Genomic DNA, 16,533 nt, shown 5'->3' with positions numbered 1-16,533 from the left:
TTTCCACTTGAGGCCACAAATTTCCACATCGACCTCAGCGCGTAAACTATTTTGACTAGTTGCAACATGCATACAAAGATAAAGATGCTGCATTTATGTCTTTTCAAACCTTTTCAAGGGTATTATATCATTCACGAAGTAACATTAGCCACTGAAAGCAGTATACCAATTACTTTCTGGGCCAAACTGGCATTGCATTTTGTCTTATTTAATTGGCCAGCCGAGACGGACCTTCACGGAGGTGTCACCATGCGATAAAACGTGGCGGGCTGCCAGGACTGGGCAGTATCCAAGATACATGTATCATAGATAATACCTCAGATATACTTTGGGTATCTTGTATCTGATGCTCTACCGGGATACGTCTGGCAAGACGAGTGTCTGTGTCTGTATTTCCGTTACATTCAATAATGCATCATGCATCTTTACATACAGATACTGCGATGGCTATTCTACCGTGCGAAATATTATTCGCTGATTGAACTCCGCTTCTCAGACGATTTGGGAAACGATTTCGACATTGCGTGGGCCTGCGTTGCGTATACAGCACCAAACATTTTGCTTTTTTGGCAAATGGTAAAATGAAGTGTGCATAACATTATTGGGAATGATTAGGAAACATTTTAAAGAGGAACCATTTTAAAGATCTTGGGAAGGAGATCGGAGAAACATTGTTATTTGAAATAGTCCATTTTTCTTATGAAATTCTAAACAAGTCATTTCAGAGAATTTTTATATAGGAACTAAATTTTCATCGTCAACGTACCTTAACACGTGAGTTGACCATACTCCATGCCTAATTGTCACAGCTATTATAGAAGCGCCACCTGTATCGTGTATGTGAATTTATTTACTGTGCATGTTTGAAATGAATCGGCTCTTTTATTTAGGTTTTAATTGTTTGTCTATTTTAGGCCTCCATTTTTTTACTGCTACTAATTTCCATGTACTCGAAGCTATAGGTGACAATAGCATAACAGCGGCGTTGTCCTACGACAATTTGTGCAACTATAGTGCAACGGGCTCTTAATTTTTTTTTCATTTGAGTATGATCGCGTCCAAACCACAAAACAAAATTATTCCCGCTCAGTGCAAGCCTCCCGGCAATGTTTCGTAAACTTTGGAATTGTGTCAGTTTTTTTTATCACATTACGCGGAAACGCTGCTGCGGAGGCCACATGTCGGTGGAGGTGAAATACGATAGAGGCGCATCTGGACATAGATCTGATTCCCCGTTAAAGCACCACGTGTTCTATATTTTTGGAGTCGTCTATTTCTGCGTCGCTTGTAATGATATCGTAATTTTAGGAGGAAAAAAAACCTCAACGATCATTATTCAGATTACGCACAGGAACGCATGGATTCTCGTTCATTCGGTAGCTTACGAGAACAGCAGCGATAACACTGGAAGGTGCGATCACTGGTGTATAAAAGAAGGCGTCTCCTGCCGATGATCGAATTGCTGAAGGTCAGATATATTTATTGTAGCTATTGGAGTGTAACGCGATTTGCTTGTACTTTGAGTTACTTAGTTTTCTGGGTACAAGCTAGCCCAATAAAAAGTTTCATCTATACCAGAGTTACTGCTGCTTTTTTCATAGTCGCCACTACGTGACAGTAAGATATGTATGAGGCGTTTCTGGCGTGCACATGTTCTCTCACTGGAGAAAAACTGATTGCACTTAAGACAGTAGTATACGTAGCTAACGGATTGTTTACGCCAGTAGATAAAAAATTCTCACAGGTCAACCGCCTGATGCGTGACCTCACACGCCACGCCGCGGACAATGACCCCTCAAGAAGTGGGCGGTACGAGAATCTCTGCAGCCAGGACAAAGCACTCACATACCACGAGATCACTTCACATTACCGGGGACAAAGAGTGCCTTCCCTGCACCACACCCAAAACTTAACAAAGTACACGCTCTAACTCTAGGAAGATTGCAAACACGTACGTACATAACACCATCCACCTTACACAGAGTCGACCCCGACACACCACCCACATGCTCCCTTTGAAACCATCCCTATTGCAATTTCGAACACATGCTTTGGCTGCGCCCTACCTACAGCGCAGCACAACTAAATACCCAAGGGGCTTGGCAGGAAGCCTTCAAGAGCAACGAATACAAGCAGCAACTACAGGTGGTCCAGAGGGCACGGGACATCGCTACAAGCCTTCGGCTGCCAGCGTCATCCTGCGCGGAGCCTCCAGGTTGAATTAAGGGTCGGAATGGTTCCTTCTCAACCTCCTCAGGATTTGTTTATTAAAGTCAATCTGACTCACTCACTTTATCAATTAGGAACCAAGTAAGAAACACCGGCCTACAGGGCTAGTTAACTTTCTTTACTTTTCGGCTAGCTTCTACACAGCTAAGAAGGGAAGGTGTTTGCGGTTGTTGCGACCGGGGTTTGCGGCACCGGAGATCCGGCATCAAGATGCCGAGGCAGGAGGAGATTGAAATTCGTAGAGAGGATTTATTTACATTATTTACATGGCACGGACTCTCTGGCCTGAAGCTCTACATTGAAAAAGGCTGTCTATTGAACAAGCTCCGTGAACCAGAATAAGCAGCCCGCGAGGGCTGATTAAATACAGTCTCATCTCCCGAGATCCCTAGATCGGGGAATAGGTCCATATGGCACTGTCCAATAACATGTCCCACATCACACACGAGTGTCATTAGGCCGGCACCACCCCCAACAAATACACATACACAAATCCAACACGCGTATATGGTCCCGGCGATGCTGCCTCCTTCGGCGAATCTTGCTTGAGCAGGGTGAACTGAGTCTGTCATCTCGCCGCTCGGGCCGACCACCCATGCTTTGTCGAACGGCAGTCCCGGTCTGGGCGCCTCCGAGGGGCTATGCCTGGACATCTGGTGCTGATTTAAGCGTCGGCGGCTCATCAGTCAGAGACGCACAGCGTGATGGTCCGACGTCCATAATCGGCGGAAGCTCGGCATTGTGGCTTTTACCGGGACACGAAGACGCCACGTGTCGCATCTCTGCGTGAACCCGAAGGACAGAGGTGCTCCGTAGAGAAATTTCAGTTACGCAGCGCCCAGCACACGGAAACAGCAGGGCGTCTTGGCGCTGCTCCTTATCTCCACAAAATGAGGCGGCTCCCTTTCTTTCGTTTTGGCAGCCGTGGCAAAAGGGTGGCCCACCAAACGCAACAAGGTTCGGAATGACTGCACCTCGATGACTCGAGTGCTCGGTGGCAGCGTGAAGGAAGAGGTGGTCCAGTGGAGAGGCGTTTTATTGCAGCACTCAGTTGGCTGCCCGGGTAAAAGCCCAAACCTACGCTCTCATTTCACATCCAAACAAATGGTCTCCACACAAGGCAATAACACGGGCGGCTCGCATCCTCACAACCAATTGCAGGAAGAGTTTCATAACAGACACTGGATCGTTGCAAAGCACGTTAACAAATACAACATGTGAGGGGATTGCCCTGCTCAACGCGTATCGTCACGCTCTCTCCCCTGTTAGCCTGCGTATCCGCTGGTAGCCGTTTCCCAGTCTCGAGCTCCCCCAGGTTGCGCACTAAGCGTCGCTTTGTAGAAGCCGCCTTGGACGCGGGGAGCACACCGTCGGGCCCTGTGCGCTGACAATGTGTGCATTCGACAGCGAGGCACCCCGCCATCCCAAGAACACTCAGTGATGACGTTTAGCGGGAGGAGGAGAGGGGGGCTATCTAACCCGCATGCTCGGAAAGCAGTATTGTCACGAAAGGGTGCATGGATACCACAACTATGTCACGGTGAGCCCAGTGGTCGGGTCCACGTGGCATTCTCAAAGGGCACACGTGAGTGCCAAACAATGAACTTAAAACCAGACGACCGCGCTTGACCTGGTTCTCTTGAGACGCGCTTCCCTGTGAGCTTTTCAAATTTTTTCCCAAACTGGGGGTGGCTTTCACGATGCTGACCGTGTGAACGACGGATTCGCCTTTGTTCCCATGCGCTGGTCTTCCGCGCCTCCCTTTGCGGTACCGATCGGCGTCGTTAGTTGTGGGTCGAGAACACACTGCGCGCTTTGCAGGCCCCGCAGAACTTGCGCCACAACACAACACCCTGTTTTACATACCTCATGCTAACTGAGCCATTCTGTTAAGCAGCTAAAACAAACCCTAATGAGTTTTCTTGGAAAACACCAGTTTACTTTGATAAAGTAGGACAAAACTTTTGAGGTACGATACAACGCTTCAATAAAATGGAAGTAGCCACATTTAGGAAATTTTATGCAGACTGTTTTGTGCATAGACATTCGCTAATACATAACGGGAGTCTATACCAACAAATTAGCGACTGAAATCGAAGTATCTTAATATACAATTGGCAAGTATTGTATCAGACGCAAATCTCACGGTGCCATCTTGTATCTATATCTAATGTACATTTTTTCTCAGCATCCTGTATCTTATGCATCCTGTATCTTATCGCGATACAATTTCAAAGTATCTTTGCCCAGCTCTGGTGGCGGCACATGCAAGAGTAGCAGCGATCCAGAGAAATAAAAAGTAAGGTGCTCATTTCCGTCTCCCAAGCGGGGACATATGGCTAACCCTGAGAGCTGTAGACGGGGTGTTTAGCCTTATTCTTCATGTTTCGCCTTTTGCACTGCTTCAAAGTAAACACAAACCAACTAGCCCAATTCCCCTTTTTGTTGTGTGTCCATAAAAAGCGAACGCTCTTCTAGAGACAGAAGCTAATCAAAATATGTTTTTGTTCACTTCTCGTGCTCCGCGAGAACTTTTTCACAATTTCTTTTTGCGAGACAACTGAACAAGTCTCTGAGGACGCGCATAGATAAGAACTTACGTGGTGTCAATGAAACTTTATCTACATGCTCAAAAATGTCAGTAAAACTTCTGACGGCGAAAAGTTGTTGTCTCAACTTGTTTGAACCAATTCGATTTAGTCTCCCAGGGAAGAAATAGGTAAGTCCCGTGATTTCCTTCGCTTCCTGTCACGCCACACCAAAACGAACAGCAATGCCGCGATGCAAATATTCACGGACCCCAGCATCCGGTAGAAGTTGTCGTACGACCCGAGAGTGTCTCGAAAAAAACCTGCGACAAAAACAAGTTGGTGGAAATGAATAAAAAGAAATTATAACTGCATTGAAGCACTCAAGGTAAAAGCACTTTTAGAAACGCAATAATGTTGCAAAAAAGAAATAGAGGAGCATTCGCTTCGAAATTCGGCAAAACACAGCCGTCAGCCCATACTGCAGACAGAGCCGAGGCACAAACATGAGCAATCAGAGATATGAAATGGCACCAGTTCGTTTAGGAACCTCTGCACCTTTACACACAAAAAAGCAGATACCTAAGTAGAAGGCGGAAGTTTGGCTGAGCACCATTTTTCATTGAATTCAATATAAGAATATTACACCGGACGCAGCTGACTGCTCAATTTATCAAGGTTGAAAAATATATAAACTTGGAAATGTGTGCTTTATTCACTTTTCATTACACTGCTGAGACATGAATGGAATGTGTTGCCGGATTTTTGATATACCGAGATCTCGTACTCGAAAGGTGAGCTTTCGGCATACACCCTTTGTGTGTACTTACTAAAGCTATTTTAATTGGAGGTAATATCAAATTGTTGGTGAAAGCAAGCGACTGAGCAAACTGCTCGAATACGTCCGTTGAGTTTTTCCCGGAGTGTGTGGGCTGTTTTCACCAATAAAGCGCACCCGCCTAGCTGCCTCTTATCCTAAGCACCAACCATTCTCCTGAAATGCTTTCAAAAGAATGCTGCAGGAATAAAACCTCAGCATTTGTCCATAACTGTGCTCGTATTCGCAGCTTGAAGCTTCAGGCTGCCAGTGGCAGCAGATTATTTCACGTGAAAACCCCTTTCTCGAGCTAGATGGCGCATTTTAAACATTAAAATAGGGGTACCACTGAATACACAGGACACGTACGCAAAAAAAAAAAAAGGCGTCAGCCACGGATGAACGCTGGGCCAGGCCCATGACATGTTGTGAGATTCTCAGCCACTGCGTGAGGAGTAGCCACCATCGAAACGACGACAGCGCACCTGGCCGCCGTAGGCATAGAGTTTCCCACAATACTTACTAGAGGGAACTCTGGCGCTAGTGTCTATGGGAGCTGCAACACACGGCGCTTCAGCGAGCATGGGAATGATGGGTAGTACACAGATTTGTCTAAACTTCGTACTTCTGGCCAGATTTTGGCTCCGTGTGTGTTCGTGTGGCTTGAAGCTGTTTTCTCATGAAACAAAAGTCAGCAAATGTTCAGCGGTTGCGCTTCACCCCTTTATTCATTTAGACTTACCGTTCCAAATTGGGTCACGAAGTTTAAAAGGTTGAATCTTTCTTTCAAAACAAAATCGAAACACAGCAATAAACGAAGCCGCAAGTACGATTCGCCGCCCGCAAGTACGAAGACTAGGAAAATGTGTGTACTACCCATCATTCCCATGGTCGCTGAACGATCGCAGCGCCAGAGTGCCCTCTAGTTAATTTTGAGAAACTCTGTGGCCATAGGTATACCAAACCGAACGAAGCCTTTTTTTTCGACAATTTTATTTGTATGACTTCGGAATGGTAAGCATAAAAAACTGTTCCTAATTTATTTTGGGCATTCAGATGTTTTCAAAGTGCGAAAGCGTAGAAAATTGGAAAGTGAGTCACTTTAGTTGGCAGTGCGGACCAGGAAACAAACAGTCTCGCCACACTGCTCGTGAAAGGCACGCAATTATGTTGATGCCAATTACAGAAAGTTTACCGCATACTGTCGACGAGTTGTTGCGAAATCTTGAGCTACACAAGTACAGGGGCGTGAGCGGTACGCCTTTACTTACTGCAGCGAAGGTTTCATGCAGTGCGATGGATATATCAGCCAGTGCTGGACAGCTTCTGTGCTCCGGGCATCTGCGTTGGGGCTATGCGTAGTACGTATACCTTCTTTGCACATGAACACTGATTCATGCATATTGTTACTAAAATGTCACTTACGTGACCTTTATTTTGTGTAAACATCGATCGATTGACTTGCAATAAAACTATTCATTGTTGCAAGCTTGTGTGACCGGCGTTGTTATTTCGCTCGGCCTGTACGCGGCATCACAACTTACTAAAGTAAGTATGCAAGATATTTATGAGCTTATGTTGCGCAGTTTACTGCAATGTAGTATGTGGAAACGATAAAAATTGAGAAAGAGGGCTAATACAACGAGCCGCGGTCAGCCATGACGCAGAAGCAGACGATGACGATGTCGTCTGCTATGCGGAAGGCCAGCCGCCATATCAAAACACCCTGGTGCTTTTGAAACCCATTTAATTTTATACGCATATATAAATTATACAAACAATATTCTTAGTTATATTTGGTTCAAAAATATATTAGGAGCGAAGCTCCTTAAGGCGTGGGCTGTGCGTCCCCTATATGTAGCCACCTCTCGTTCAGTTCTAAGTATTACGCTAGCCACCGCCCGATCTAAAGGGTACAGCCATATCCATCCGTTCATCCGTCCATCCGTCCGTCCGTCCGTCCATCCATCCATCCATCCATCCATCCATCCATCCATCCATCCATCCATCCATCCGTCCATCCATCCGTCCGTCCGTCCATCCGTCCGTCCGTCCATCCATCCGTCCGTCCGTCCGTCCGTCCATCCATCCGTCCATCCGTCCGTCCGTCCATCCGTCCGTCCGTCCGTCCGCCCATCCGTCCGTCCATCCGTCCATCCGTCCATCCGTCCGTCCGTCCGTCCATCCATCCATCCATCCATCCATCCGTCCGTCCGTCCGTCCGTCCGTTCATCCATCCATCCGTCCATCCATCCATCCGTCCGTCCGTCCATCCATCCGTCCGTCCGTCCGTCCGTCCGTCCGCCCATCCGTCCGTCCGTCCGTCCGTCCAAAAGATGCAAGATGTTATAAACTAGACGGCGGTACGTGTAGTTGATTATGAAAGATGCGAGGTGTTATAAAATAGGAATGATGCCACATATGGCGCGTGTCATCGTTCGATATAGTGCGGCGACGTACGCTAGGGGGAGCGTTGCAATAAAATCGAGTGGGCAAAATGTACGGAGGATTCGTGGTTTACCAGGTTTACCTCCGGAGCTTCGCCCACTCATCATCATTCACTTCGTGGATATGGCGGCATTTTTTTTTCGTGTAGAAGGTAACGAAACCTTTTTCACCTATTAGTGAAATTGTCATTTCACAGTCTTTTTACAATTCCCTACAAAACCCAAACGGCGCTACCTACCATCGCTTCCAAATTGCTGTCTCCATTGGCTCCATAGACATGTCACTCCACTGGCTGGGCTTTCAACTGTGCTTTATAGAAGGAACGTTTCCACACTAAGCATACGCATCCTCATTTCCTGCCACAAAAATACGTAAAGTGTCATATTTATTTACCCACTTATGCTCTTTTCCTCCAGTGTTGGTGGAGGACGTGAGGCTGGGCATTCACGGGATGTTTCGTGCGGCAGCGTTGTTTTCATAAATCGCAATCGAAAGTTTAGTGTTTGTGTTACACCCATTTTTTTCTTGCGTACATGTATTCGCTGGTACGTTAGTTTTCACGTTATTGAGCTAAGGTTCATCACAAGTCAGCAAATTCGCATTATGCTGGCTCCACTCACCTATAATTGTTGGTCCACTAAACGACAGTGGCACAAGAGCTATTCCGAGAATTCCGAAGAACGTAGGCAGCCGCTCCACTCCACAGTAATCGTTGACCAGGACGCTTCGAATGCAAGTCACGAACCCTTGACACACTCCTAACAGCAGGTTCAATGCAACGAAAGCAGGTAGTGACTGCACGACTGACATGAGCGCCAACAACAGACCGGCACCAACGAAGCACGCGACGGCAAACCCGCACCGGCTGTTGGCCACGTTGTCCGAGGCAAACGGCAACACAGTCCTTCCTACAAACAGACCCGCTGCATTATACGTTATTGTTAACTTGGCCTTCTCGAGTGGAGAACCTTTATCGCGACCATAGTCAACTACGGTCGTAGTGTGCATGGATATGGCGCAATCAGCTAGGGCATACACAACGATGAGTACATAAAAAGCGAGCTTGCGAAATATTGTCAATTGCTCCAAGATACTTTTGCTTGACTTGGAGGGTGCCATCTGCTGATCTGAAGACTTCTTCTTTCCGTGAGAAACGTGCGTGCTGCGGGGATGACAACTTGATTCATAGTCGCCATTCCCATTTCGGGATTCACCATTGCCATCAGAGGTTCTCCGGAGGCTCGTTGAGGGTATTGCTTGCAGTGACGTTTGTGAAGTCCTTATTTCGCCTTTCTCGTAAGTTGAAGTCATGCCGCCACGGGAAGTCTTTGTAGGTTCCATACTTTCTACCTGCGCATTAAAACCCGGTTTCCACTTCAGCAGACAGTGAAGTGGACGCGCGTTCTTTAAGTTTTCCTGAGGTGCACTCGTATCAATCGTATTTCGCGTCAAAGCATTCCCAGTTTCGCCCTTTTCAGATGAAAGGTTGCGTGATTCGCTACAAGGAAACTTGAACACAAGTGGTCGGGGTCGGCGGAGGAACATATCCAGTGGCAGGGCATTCAATCCGATCGCTGCAACGATAAGTAGACTTCCTGACAAGCCGTAATTTACTACGGCCGCTGAGAAAACTAGGGGTCCAGCTAGTCCAGATGCGGCCCAGCCGATGTACTTGCAGGATGTGGCCGTGGCTCTGTACTTATCGAAGTACAACATCGTGAACACTGTGAACGAAATGATCGAAGCTCCAGAGCCTGTGCCTGTAAAAGTAAAAAAAAAAAATATTAGGAAATGCTAATGCTCCCGTTTTGTGTTGGCTTCAGTACCACTATTAAAAATATTTTCAAAGCTAGACGTACTAACAGACAAATTTTGCCATTATTGTTACAAACAAAAAAACTTGGTTTCGGAGAATTCTTAGTAACGCCATTCATCTCATAGGCATATATTTACGTTACTTTAGTCAGCTGCTTCATAAATTATCAAATTCTTGCTGTATACCCATCATGGTCCTAACAGTCTAAGATCACATTTAGCAATAACAGTCCAATCATTTTTACGGCTGCCTAATAGAGCAAGAATTACAACGACACCAGATATTTACGTCATTACTTTTTAGTATTTACTCTCTAATTCAGGTTAGGCACCTGCGAACATAAAAAATATTCATATGTAACAGGATATACCTGGTAATAACAGAATAACAGGTTTTTATATGTAACAGGATATGCAACAGGATAGATAGCGTCCGTGCTGTTTGCCTCTCTGCTTCTTGGGTGTGTGTTCGCTCGCACTCTCAGTTGGCTGAACGATTATTCATATGTAACCTGCAGCTCCGAAAGTGTCCATCGATACCTATTTTTCAATGTTGATCCTAAATATGCAGTAGGTTTTATTGCGAGTTTGATAACTTTTTCTGCATTATAAGAATGCGCGAAATATAGGCGTGCACTTTTCTTCGTTTCAAACCTCCACAATCTACAGTCAGTAGCAACTCATACTTCTCAGCATAAATTATAGTAATGCCGAAAACGTACTCGAATGCACCTTCAAAATATCCTGATGAATGTGCAAAGCTAGAACCTGAGATTTCTAATATTTAGCCTACATTGCTTGTTGGAGTAACGGTCCAGAAATCTTGTAGTGACACTTTCGGGCCAGGCAAATGCTTGTATTTAAATATCAGCCTGTTTTAGTGGTCCGCACGACGTTAGGGCACTTTAAATCACCCTACTGAACAGGCTTTCTGACGTTGCAGTTGCCATACCCAACGTTGCCTCTCTCTACTGCGTGACCGCCAACACCAGAGAGCACTGCTCAGAAGGACACATTGTTGTCCAAGTCGCGTTTAATCCCGTAATTTTCCGCAAGAAATTGCAGCGGGCAGACACTTAGCTGTTTCGCGCGCTGGCGCAGAGGCAAGGCACTCAGCCACCTCAAGCGTAGGGGTTCATTTTGCGACGCCCAATGGAGAGCCACGTCGGTTTCTTTCCTACCGCTCAAGCAGCACACACCATTAGGGTATCCGACATCGCATGTACGCGGCATATCACGTAACTTTCCGTGGCAGCGACTTTCATGTGCGTACAAAGCACACTCAGGAACGCGCGATACCACAACTACAACTTCGCTCAGCAGAGTTTCTCACTCCTCTTACCCGGCTCCTTCATTTACTAGGCTTTATTCTCTCCTACGAGACGCTCCTCCCTCTTTCGCACCGCTCTTGCTCACTCTTCTCACGTAAAGGGTGCATAGGAAGTTTGAAAAAATTTCATGTAAGTGTTTGAAGTACACTATAGGAACGGGATATCGCTATCGCGTTCAACCCTAAAGGCGAAGGTTCAAGGATCTTCCATTTTCTTTAATTCGCTTCTACTTACGCGAAACCCTCTGCAAGAGGTATATGTATTATAGTATACTACATGCCACACTCACCGTAGACTCCGCCGAGCATGACACTCATCCACTTCATGTCTGGTGCAAAAGCTGCGCCTACAAGACCAGCACAGCACAGAATAGCCGCAAAAAGTGTGACGTAGAAGACGTGGATTCTGCTGCGAAGCACTGTGACCACGAAACCTGCATCAAACGCCCCCGATAATGATTTCAGAAACCACGTCAGGAGTAGGCGGTTACTACCGTATTCCACATAATTATTTTTGGGCTTACTTCTGGATTAGTTTTTTACATACAGAACAACTGGCTAATAAACCATACACAGTTGTACTGCTGTGATAGCGTTAAAGAGCTCGTTTCGCAGAAGTTTCACCGTCAGCGTCGTTGTTTGTGAGAGAAAATCTTTATTTTATACATGACTTGAAAAAAACGCAAATGAAGGAAAAATAATAGAAATTTTCGGGTCTGTGTGACGAGAGGGAGTGATTGTAAATGAAAAGAAGAGAGAAGTGAGCCCCATAACGGTCTCTCAGGGGGACGACGCCTCAACAGTAGCTCACGGCGGGTGTGGTAAAGGAGGGATTAAAACAATAGGATTAAAAGGTAAAGAGATAGAGAGAGAGGAAGGAGAGAGCGAATCGCCAGGACAGCAAACGACGGAAGTGAGAAGAACATAGGAAAGATGGAGACGGTCGCAGGAGTCCGAGGATGGGGCTCCACTGGCGAGAGCTCTTGTCGGCGACAGGAGATGGCGTAGGGCGAGTCCAGTCGGCCAGAGCTGCGCTGCCGTCGGAGATTACGGGGGCACAACCGGTCGGCAGGGAATCCAGCGAGTGAGCCGAGTGAGGGTTGAACCCAGGCTGTCTGCGCGTTAAGTGGGTGTTATACCGGAGGCACAAAATTTTCCGAAGTGCTTTGAAAAAAAAAAACACTAAATCCATGTCTTGTATTGGATGTCGCTCCACTTCATTCCTCCTTTTTTATTTGTTATCTCTAATTGCTTAATTGTTAATTTTTATCTCTAATCTCTAATTGTACTGGTCGAGCCATGGCACATACCCAATAGAACGTATGTGCCGCATAGACAGTAAGCTTTCCCAATACTGTCTGCATTTTTAATGCCTACGACTGTTAGTTAGCTAAATAATGATTTAAACTGCCGATTGCCAGCTCCAGTGTCAGCCGTCGTCCATCGATGACGATGTCACTGATGATAATGAAGAACAAGCGCGTTTCAGATCATACATTCTTTTTCTGCCATCGCGACACAACGCATGCAAGGTAGTCACTAGACGTCATGGCGATGAAGCTTTCATTACACCATTTATCATTCTGTTGATAAGCGAGGTACCCGGTACACATATTTAAGGCATTAGGTGTACTTTGTTTTGTGGCTAACGCACTCATGCACGTTTCCTGTCTTCTGCACTCATGCACGTTTCTCAACCGTGTATCCGTGTTGTTGTAAGAACAACCAGGGGCCAAGGGGGGACGTGTATGGACCTCGTCTTTGCGAACTTCAGCTTACATCCAATGCGAGAACCCCTCTGGCTCTTCATTACACTAATCATAAGACAGCCGTAATGAGAGAAAAACAAACGCAATATATATTGATACAAAACAGCCGCTAAACACGGCTGCATGAAAGAGGAGGACGAAGTGGGTTTTTCCGTTGGATGCTGGTCTGACGCCATCTTGCTCGTCGGGTTCTCTGCGCTGTAAATAGCTCATTAAACAAGTTACTCGTAACATTATTGGTGGAGGTGGACGACCCCCGTACCTCGATGGAGACGCGCAGTGGTCGCAACATCGGCGACCTTTCGACTGCTTCGACTGCTGGTACTTCCTCTACGCCGCCCTCATCAGTCCAAGCCACCACTTACGTCACACTCCCGCACCTCCGGGATCCCGGCACTTTCTCCGGTGATGGTACGATCGATCTCGACACTTGGCTGAAGCGGTACGAGCGCGTCAGTGCTACTCACCGATGGGATCCCACGCTCATGCTCGCCAACGTGCTTTTCTACCTGGATGGCACTCCGCGAACATGGTTTGAAAGCCACGAAGCCGACATAACGAGCTGGGATCTCTTCAAAGAAAAAATACGGGACCTGTTTGGCGATTCATCTCGTCGTCAGCTCGCTGCGAAGAAGACTCTTGCCACACGGGCTCAGTCTTCTACCGAATCATACGTCTCTTACATTCTTGACGTCTTGGCCCTTTGTTCGAAGGCCGACCAGTCCATGTCGGAAGACGAAAAGGTTAACCACGTCTTGAAAGGCATTGCTGACGATGCTTTCAGCCTGTTGGTTTTTAACAACGTCTCGAGCATCGACACAATCCTTAAAGAATGCCGACGTCTCGAACAAGCTAAAGCCCGCCGCGTAGCCGAAAGCATCGTGCGCCTTCCGAACACAGCGGCCACTTCTTCGTGTGACGATGCCTTCCACCAGGCCCCTCGATGTGACAACCTTACACGCACCATTCGTCGAGAGGTCGAGGCAGCACAACCGGTAGCCACGCCATTACCGACGCCTGCGCCTTCCCCGACCACGATCTCTTTAATACAAGCGGTCGTTCGTCAAGAGCTATCGAATGTCGGCCTACATCCTGTTCCTACCGTATACTCTGCTGAGCCTTCTTATCGTACCCCTTCTGCACCTCGCATACAACGCAATCCGTCCGAATGGCGTACTCTTGATGACAGGCCCATATGTTTTAACTGTCGACGCGTTGGTCATATCACTCGTCACTGCCGCAGCCGCTGGGCTCCACCGTCCCATTATGCACCTCAGTATCACACCACTTCTGCTTGCCAGGCGTCCCCACCACTTCTCCATCAACGCCGACCCCATTTTCCGCTCCTACAGCTCCTCTGAGCAGACCTCGCTACGACCAGTCACCGTCCCCTGCTCGTCGTCAGTCCCGGTCGCCCCCACAACGCCGTGCTGCCTCCCCGACCTATTCGCAGCATCTCCGACCGGAAAACCACACCGTGCAGATTATGGTGGTGGAGCTGCGTTGACGACCTTCGTAAGAAATCCTCGATTAACATTAACAACGAACCGGAACCTTTTGGACGTTACTGTCGACAATGTTCGTGTCAGTGCATTGATAGATACTGGCACACATGTGTCCATTATGAGTGCTAACCTTCGCCGCCGACTTAGAAAAGTTGTCACGCCCGCCCTCAACCGATCTGCACGAGTCGCCGATGGAGGAACTGCCGCAATTCTCGGCATGTGCTCTGCGCGAGTGTCTATTGGGGAGAGAAGCACTTTCGTTCTTTTCGTCGTTATCGAACATTGCCCTCATGAACTCATACTCGGTATGGATTTTCTAGCCACGCACTCTGCCCTCATAGACTGTTCAGCTGACTCTCTCAATCTCGATTTACCCCTCTTTTCCGACCCGACCAGCCCACCGCAAACCAGCCTCTGCTGCATTGATTTCACGCGCCCCCCTCCTAACTCTGTCACACATGTCGACTTATCCTCCACGCCGCCAGTACCTGGTGGTGATTACATGGTGGCCCCAATTCCTGCAGTGATGCTTACGCATGGGGTTGCTGTGCCGCATATGATTCTGACGATTAAGAGAAACCGCACCTTCCTTCCACTGGTCAACTTTTCACTCACCACCCAAGTTCTGCCACAGGGTATCTCCCTGGCCAAAATTACTGCTCTCCAAGATGACCATGTCGAGCCCTTCAGAGTTGACGATTGCTGCAGCTCAGTCAGTGGTTCCACTCCATCACGTTCTTGGGGCGCCGACATCGAGCGAATGGTGTCATCGGACCTCACGTCTGAGCAAGCTGCAGCGCTTTGCCACGTTCTTGAGGGCTATCGTAGCATTTTAGACTTTGCCAGGAACTCTTTGGGCTAAACGACCATTGTCACCCATCGCATAAATACTGGCCATGCAACCCCCCTTCACCGACGCCCCTACCGTGTGTCGGCGTCGGAGCGTGCAATATTACAACATAAAGTCGGCAAAATGCTTACGAAAAACATTATCGAGCCTTCATGCAGCCCCTGGGCTTCTCCAGTCGTCCTTGTTAAAAAGAAAGATGGAACATGGCGCTTTTGTGTCAATTACCGTCACCTTAACAAAAGTACCAAAAAAGACGTTTATCCTTTACCTCGCATCGACAACGCCCTCGACTGCCTGTACGGTGCCACTTATTTTTCAACTATTGACCTTCGATCAGGGTACTGGCAGATAGCCGTCGACGAGATGGACCGTGAGAAGACTGCATTCATCACTCCTGATGGTCTTTATCAGTTTAAGGTGATGCCCTTTGGACCCTGCATTGCACCAGCCACATTTGAAAGAATGATGGACTCATTGCTCCAAGGGCAGAAATGGTCCACCTGCTTGTGTTACCTTGACGATGCTATTGTCTTTTCGCCCACATTCGACTCGCATCTTGATCGTTTGTCAGCTATTCTGGACGTTTTTCGTCGAGCCGGACTCCAGCTTAACGCCTCCAAGTGTCGCTTCGCTCGTTGTCAAATCTCCGTGCTCGGTCACCTTGTCGATGCTCAAGGCGTGCGTCCAGATCCAGAGAAAATTCGCGCAGTCACGAACTTTCCCGTTCCGAAGACCACAAAGGATGTCCGCCGTTCTGTGAGGTTGTGCTCATATTTCAGACGCTTTGTTAAGGACTTTGCGACCATTGCACGCCCACTCACAGACCTCTTGAAGAAAGACGCCTCGTTTACCTGGGGCCATGACCAAGCGTCATCGTTTTCGCAACTTACGACATTGCTTACAACGCCACCAATCTTGGCTCACTTTGATCCATTAACGCCAACCGAGGTTCACACGGACGCCAGTGGACACGGCATAGGAGCTGTGCTATTGCAGCAACAACGCGGACACGACCGTGTTATAGCCTACACAAGTCGACTGCTATCTCCAGCCGAGCGCAACTATTCATCACGAAGCGCGAGTGCCTCGCCCTTGTATGGGCAGTCGCCAAGTTTCGCCCATACCTGTACGGGCGCTCATTCCGTGTTGTCACGGATCATCACGCGCTCTGCTGGCTAGCCTCCCTGAAGGACCCCCCGGGACGTCTCGCTCGTTGGGCTCTGCGCCTTCAAAAGTACACGT

General features: G+C 47.7%; 1 protein-coding gene across 1 annotated transcript in view; it reads right to left on the bottom strand.

Moving 5' to 3' along the window:
* Positions 1 to 2,458: 2,458 nt before the first annotated feature.
* The window catches only part of LOC142804010 (uncharacterized), an 89,898-nt gene continuing 75,823 nt past the window's right edge, over positions 2,459 to 16,533 (bottom strand). The window contains exons 2-4 of the mRNA XM_075890476.1: positions 11,458 to 11,601; positions 8,643 to 9,782; positions 2,459 to 5,080 (exon numbers count right to left, since the gene is read on the bottom strand). Coding sequence (XP_075746591.1) covers positions 4,926 to 5,080; positions 8,643 to 9,782; positions 11,458 to 11,601 — 1,439 coding nt within the window. The 3' untranslated portion in view covers positions 2,459 to 4,925. The remainder of the gene's footprint in view (positions 5,081 to 8,642; positions 9,783 to 11,457; positions 11,602 to 16,533) is intronic.

Source organism: Rhipicephalus microplus, chromosome 3 (genome assembly GCF_043290135.1).
Source record: "Rhipicephalus microplus isolate Deutch F79 chromosome 3, USDA_Rmic, whole genome shotgun sequence".
Lineage (NCBI taxonomy): Eukaryota > Metazoa > Arthropoda > Arachnida > Ixodida > Ixodidae > Rhipicephalus > Rhipicephalus microplus.
Note: the sequence above shows the minus strand (reverse complement) of the source record. Positions and strands in the feature narration are given on the sequence as shown.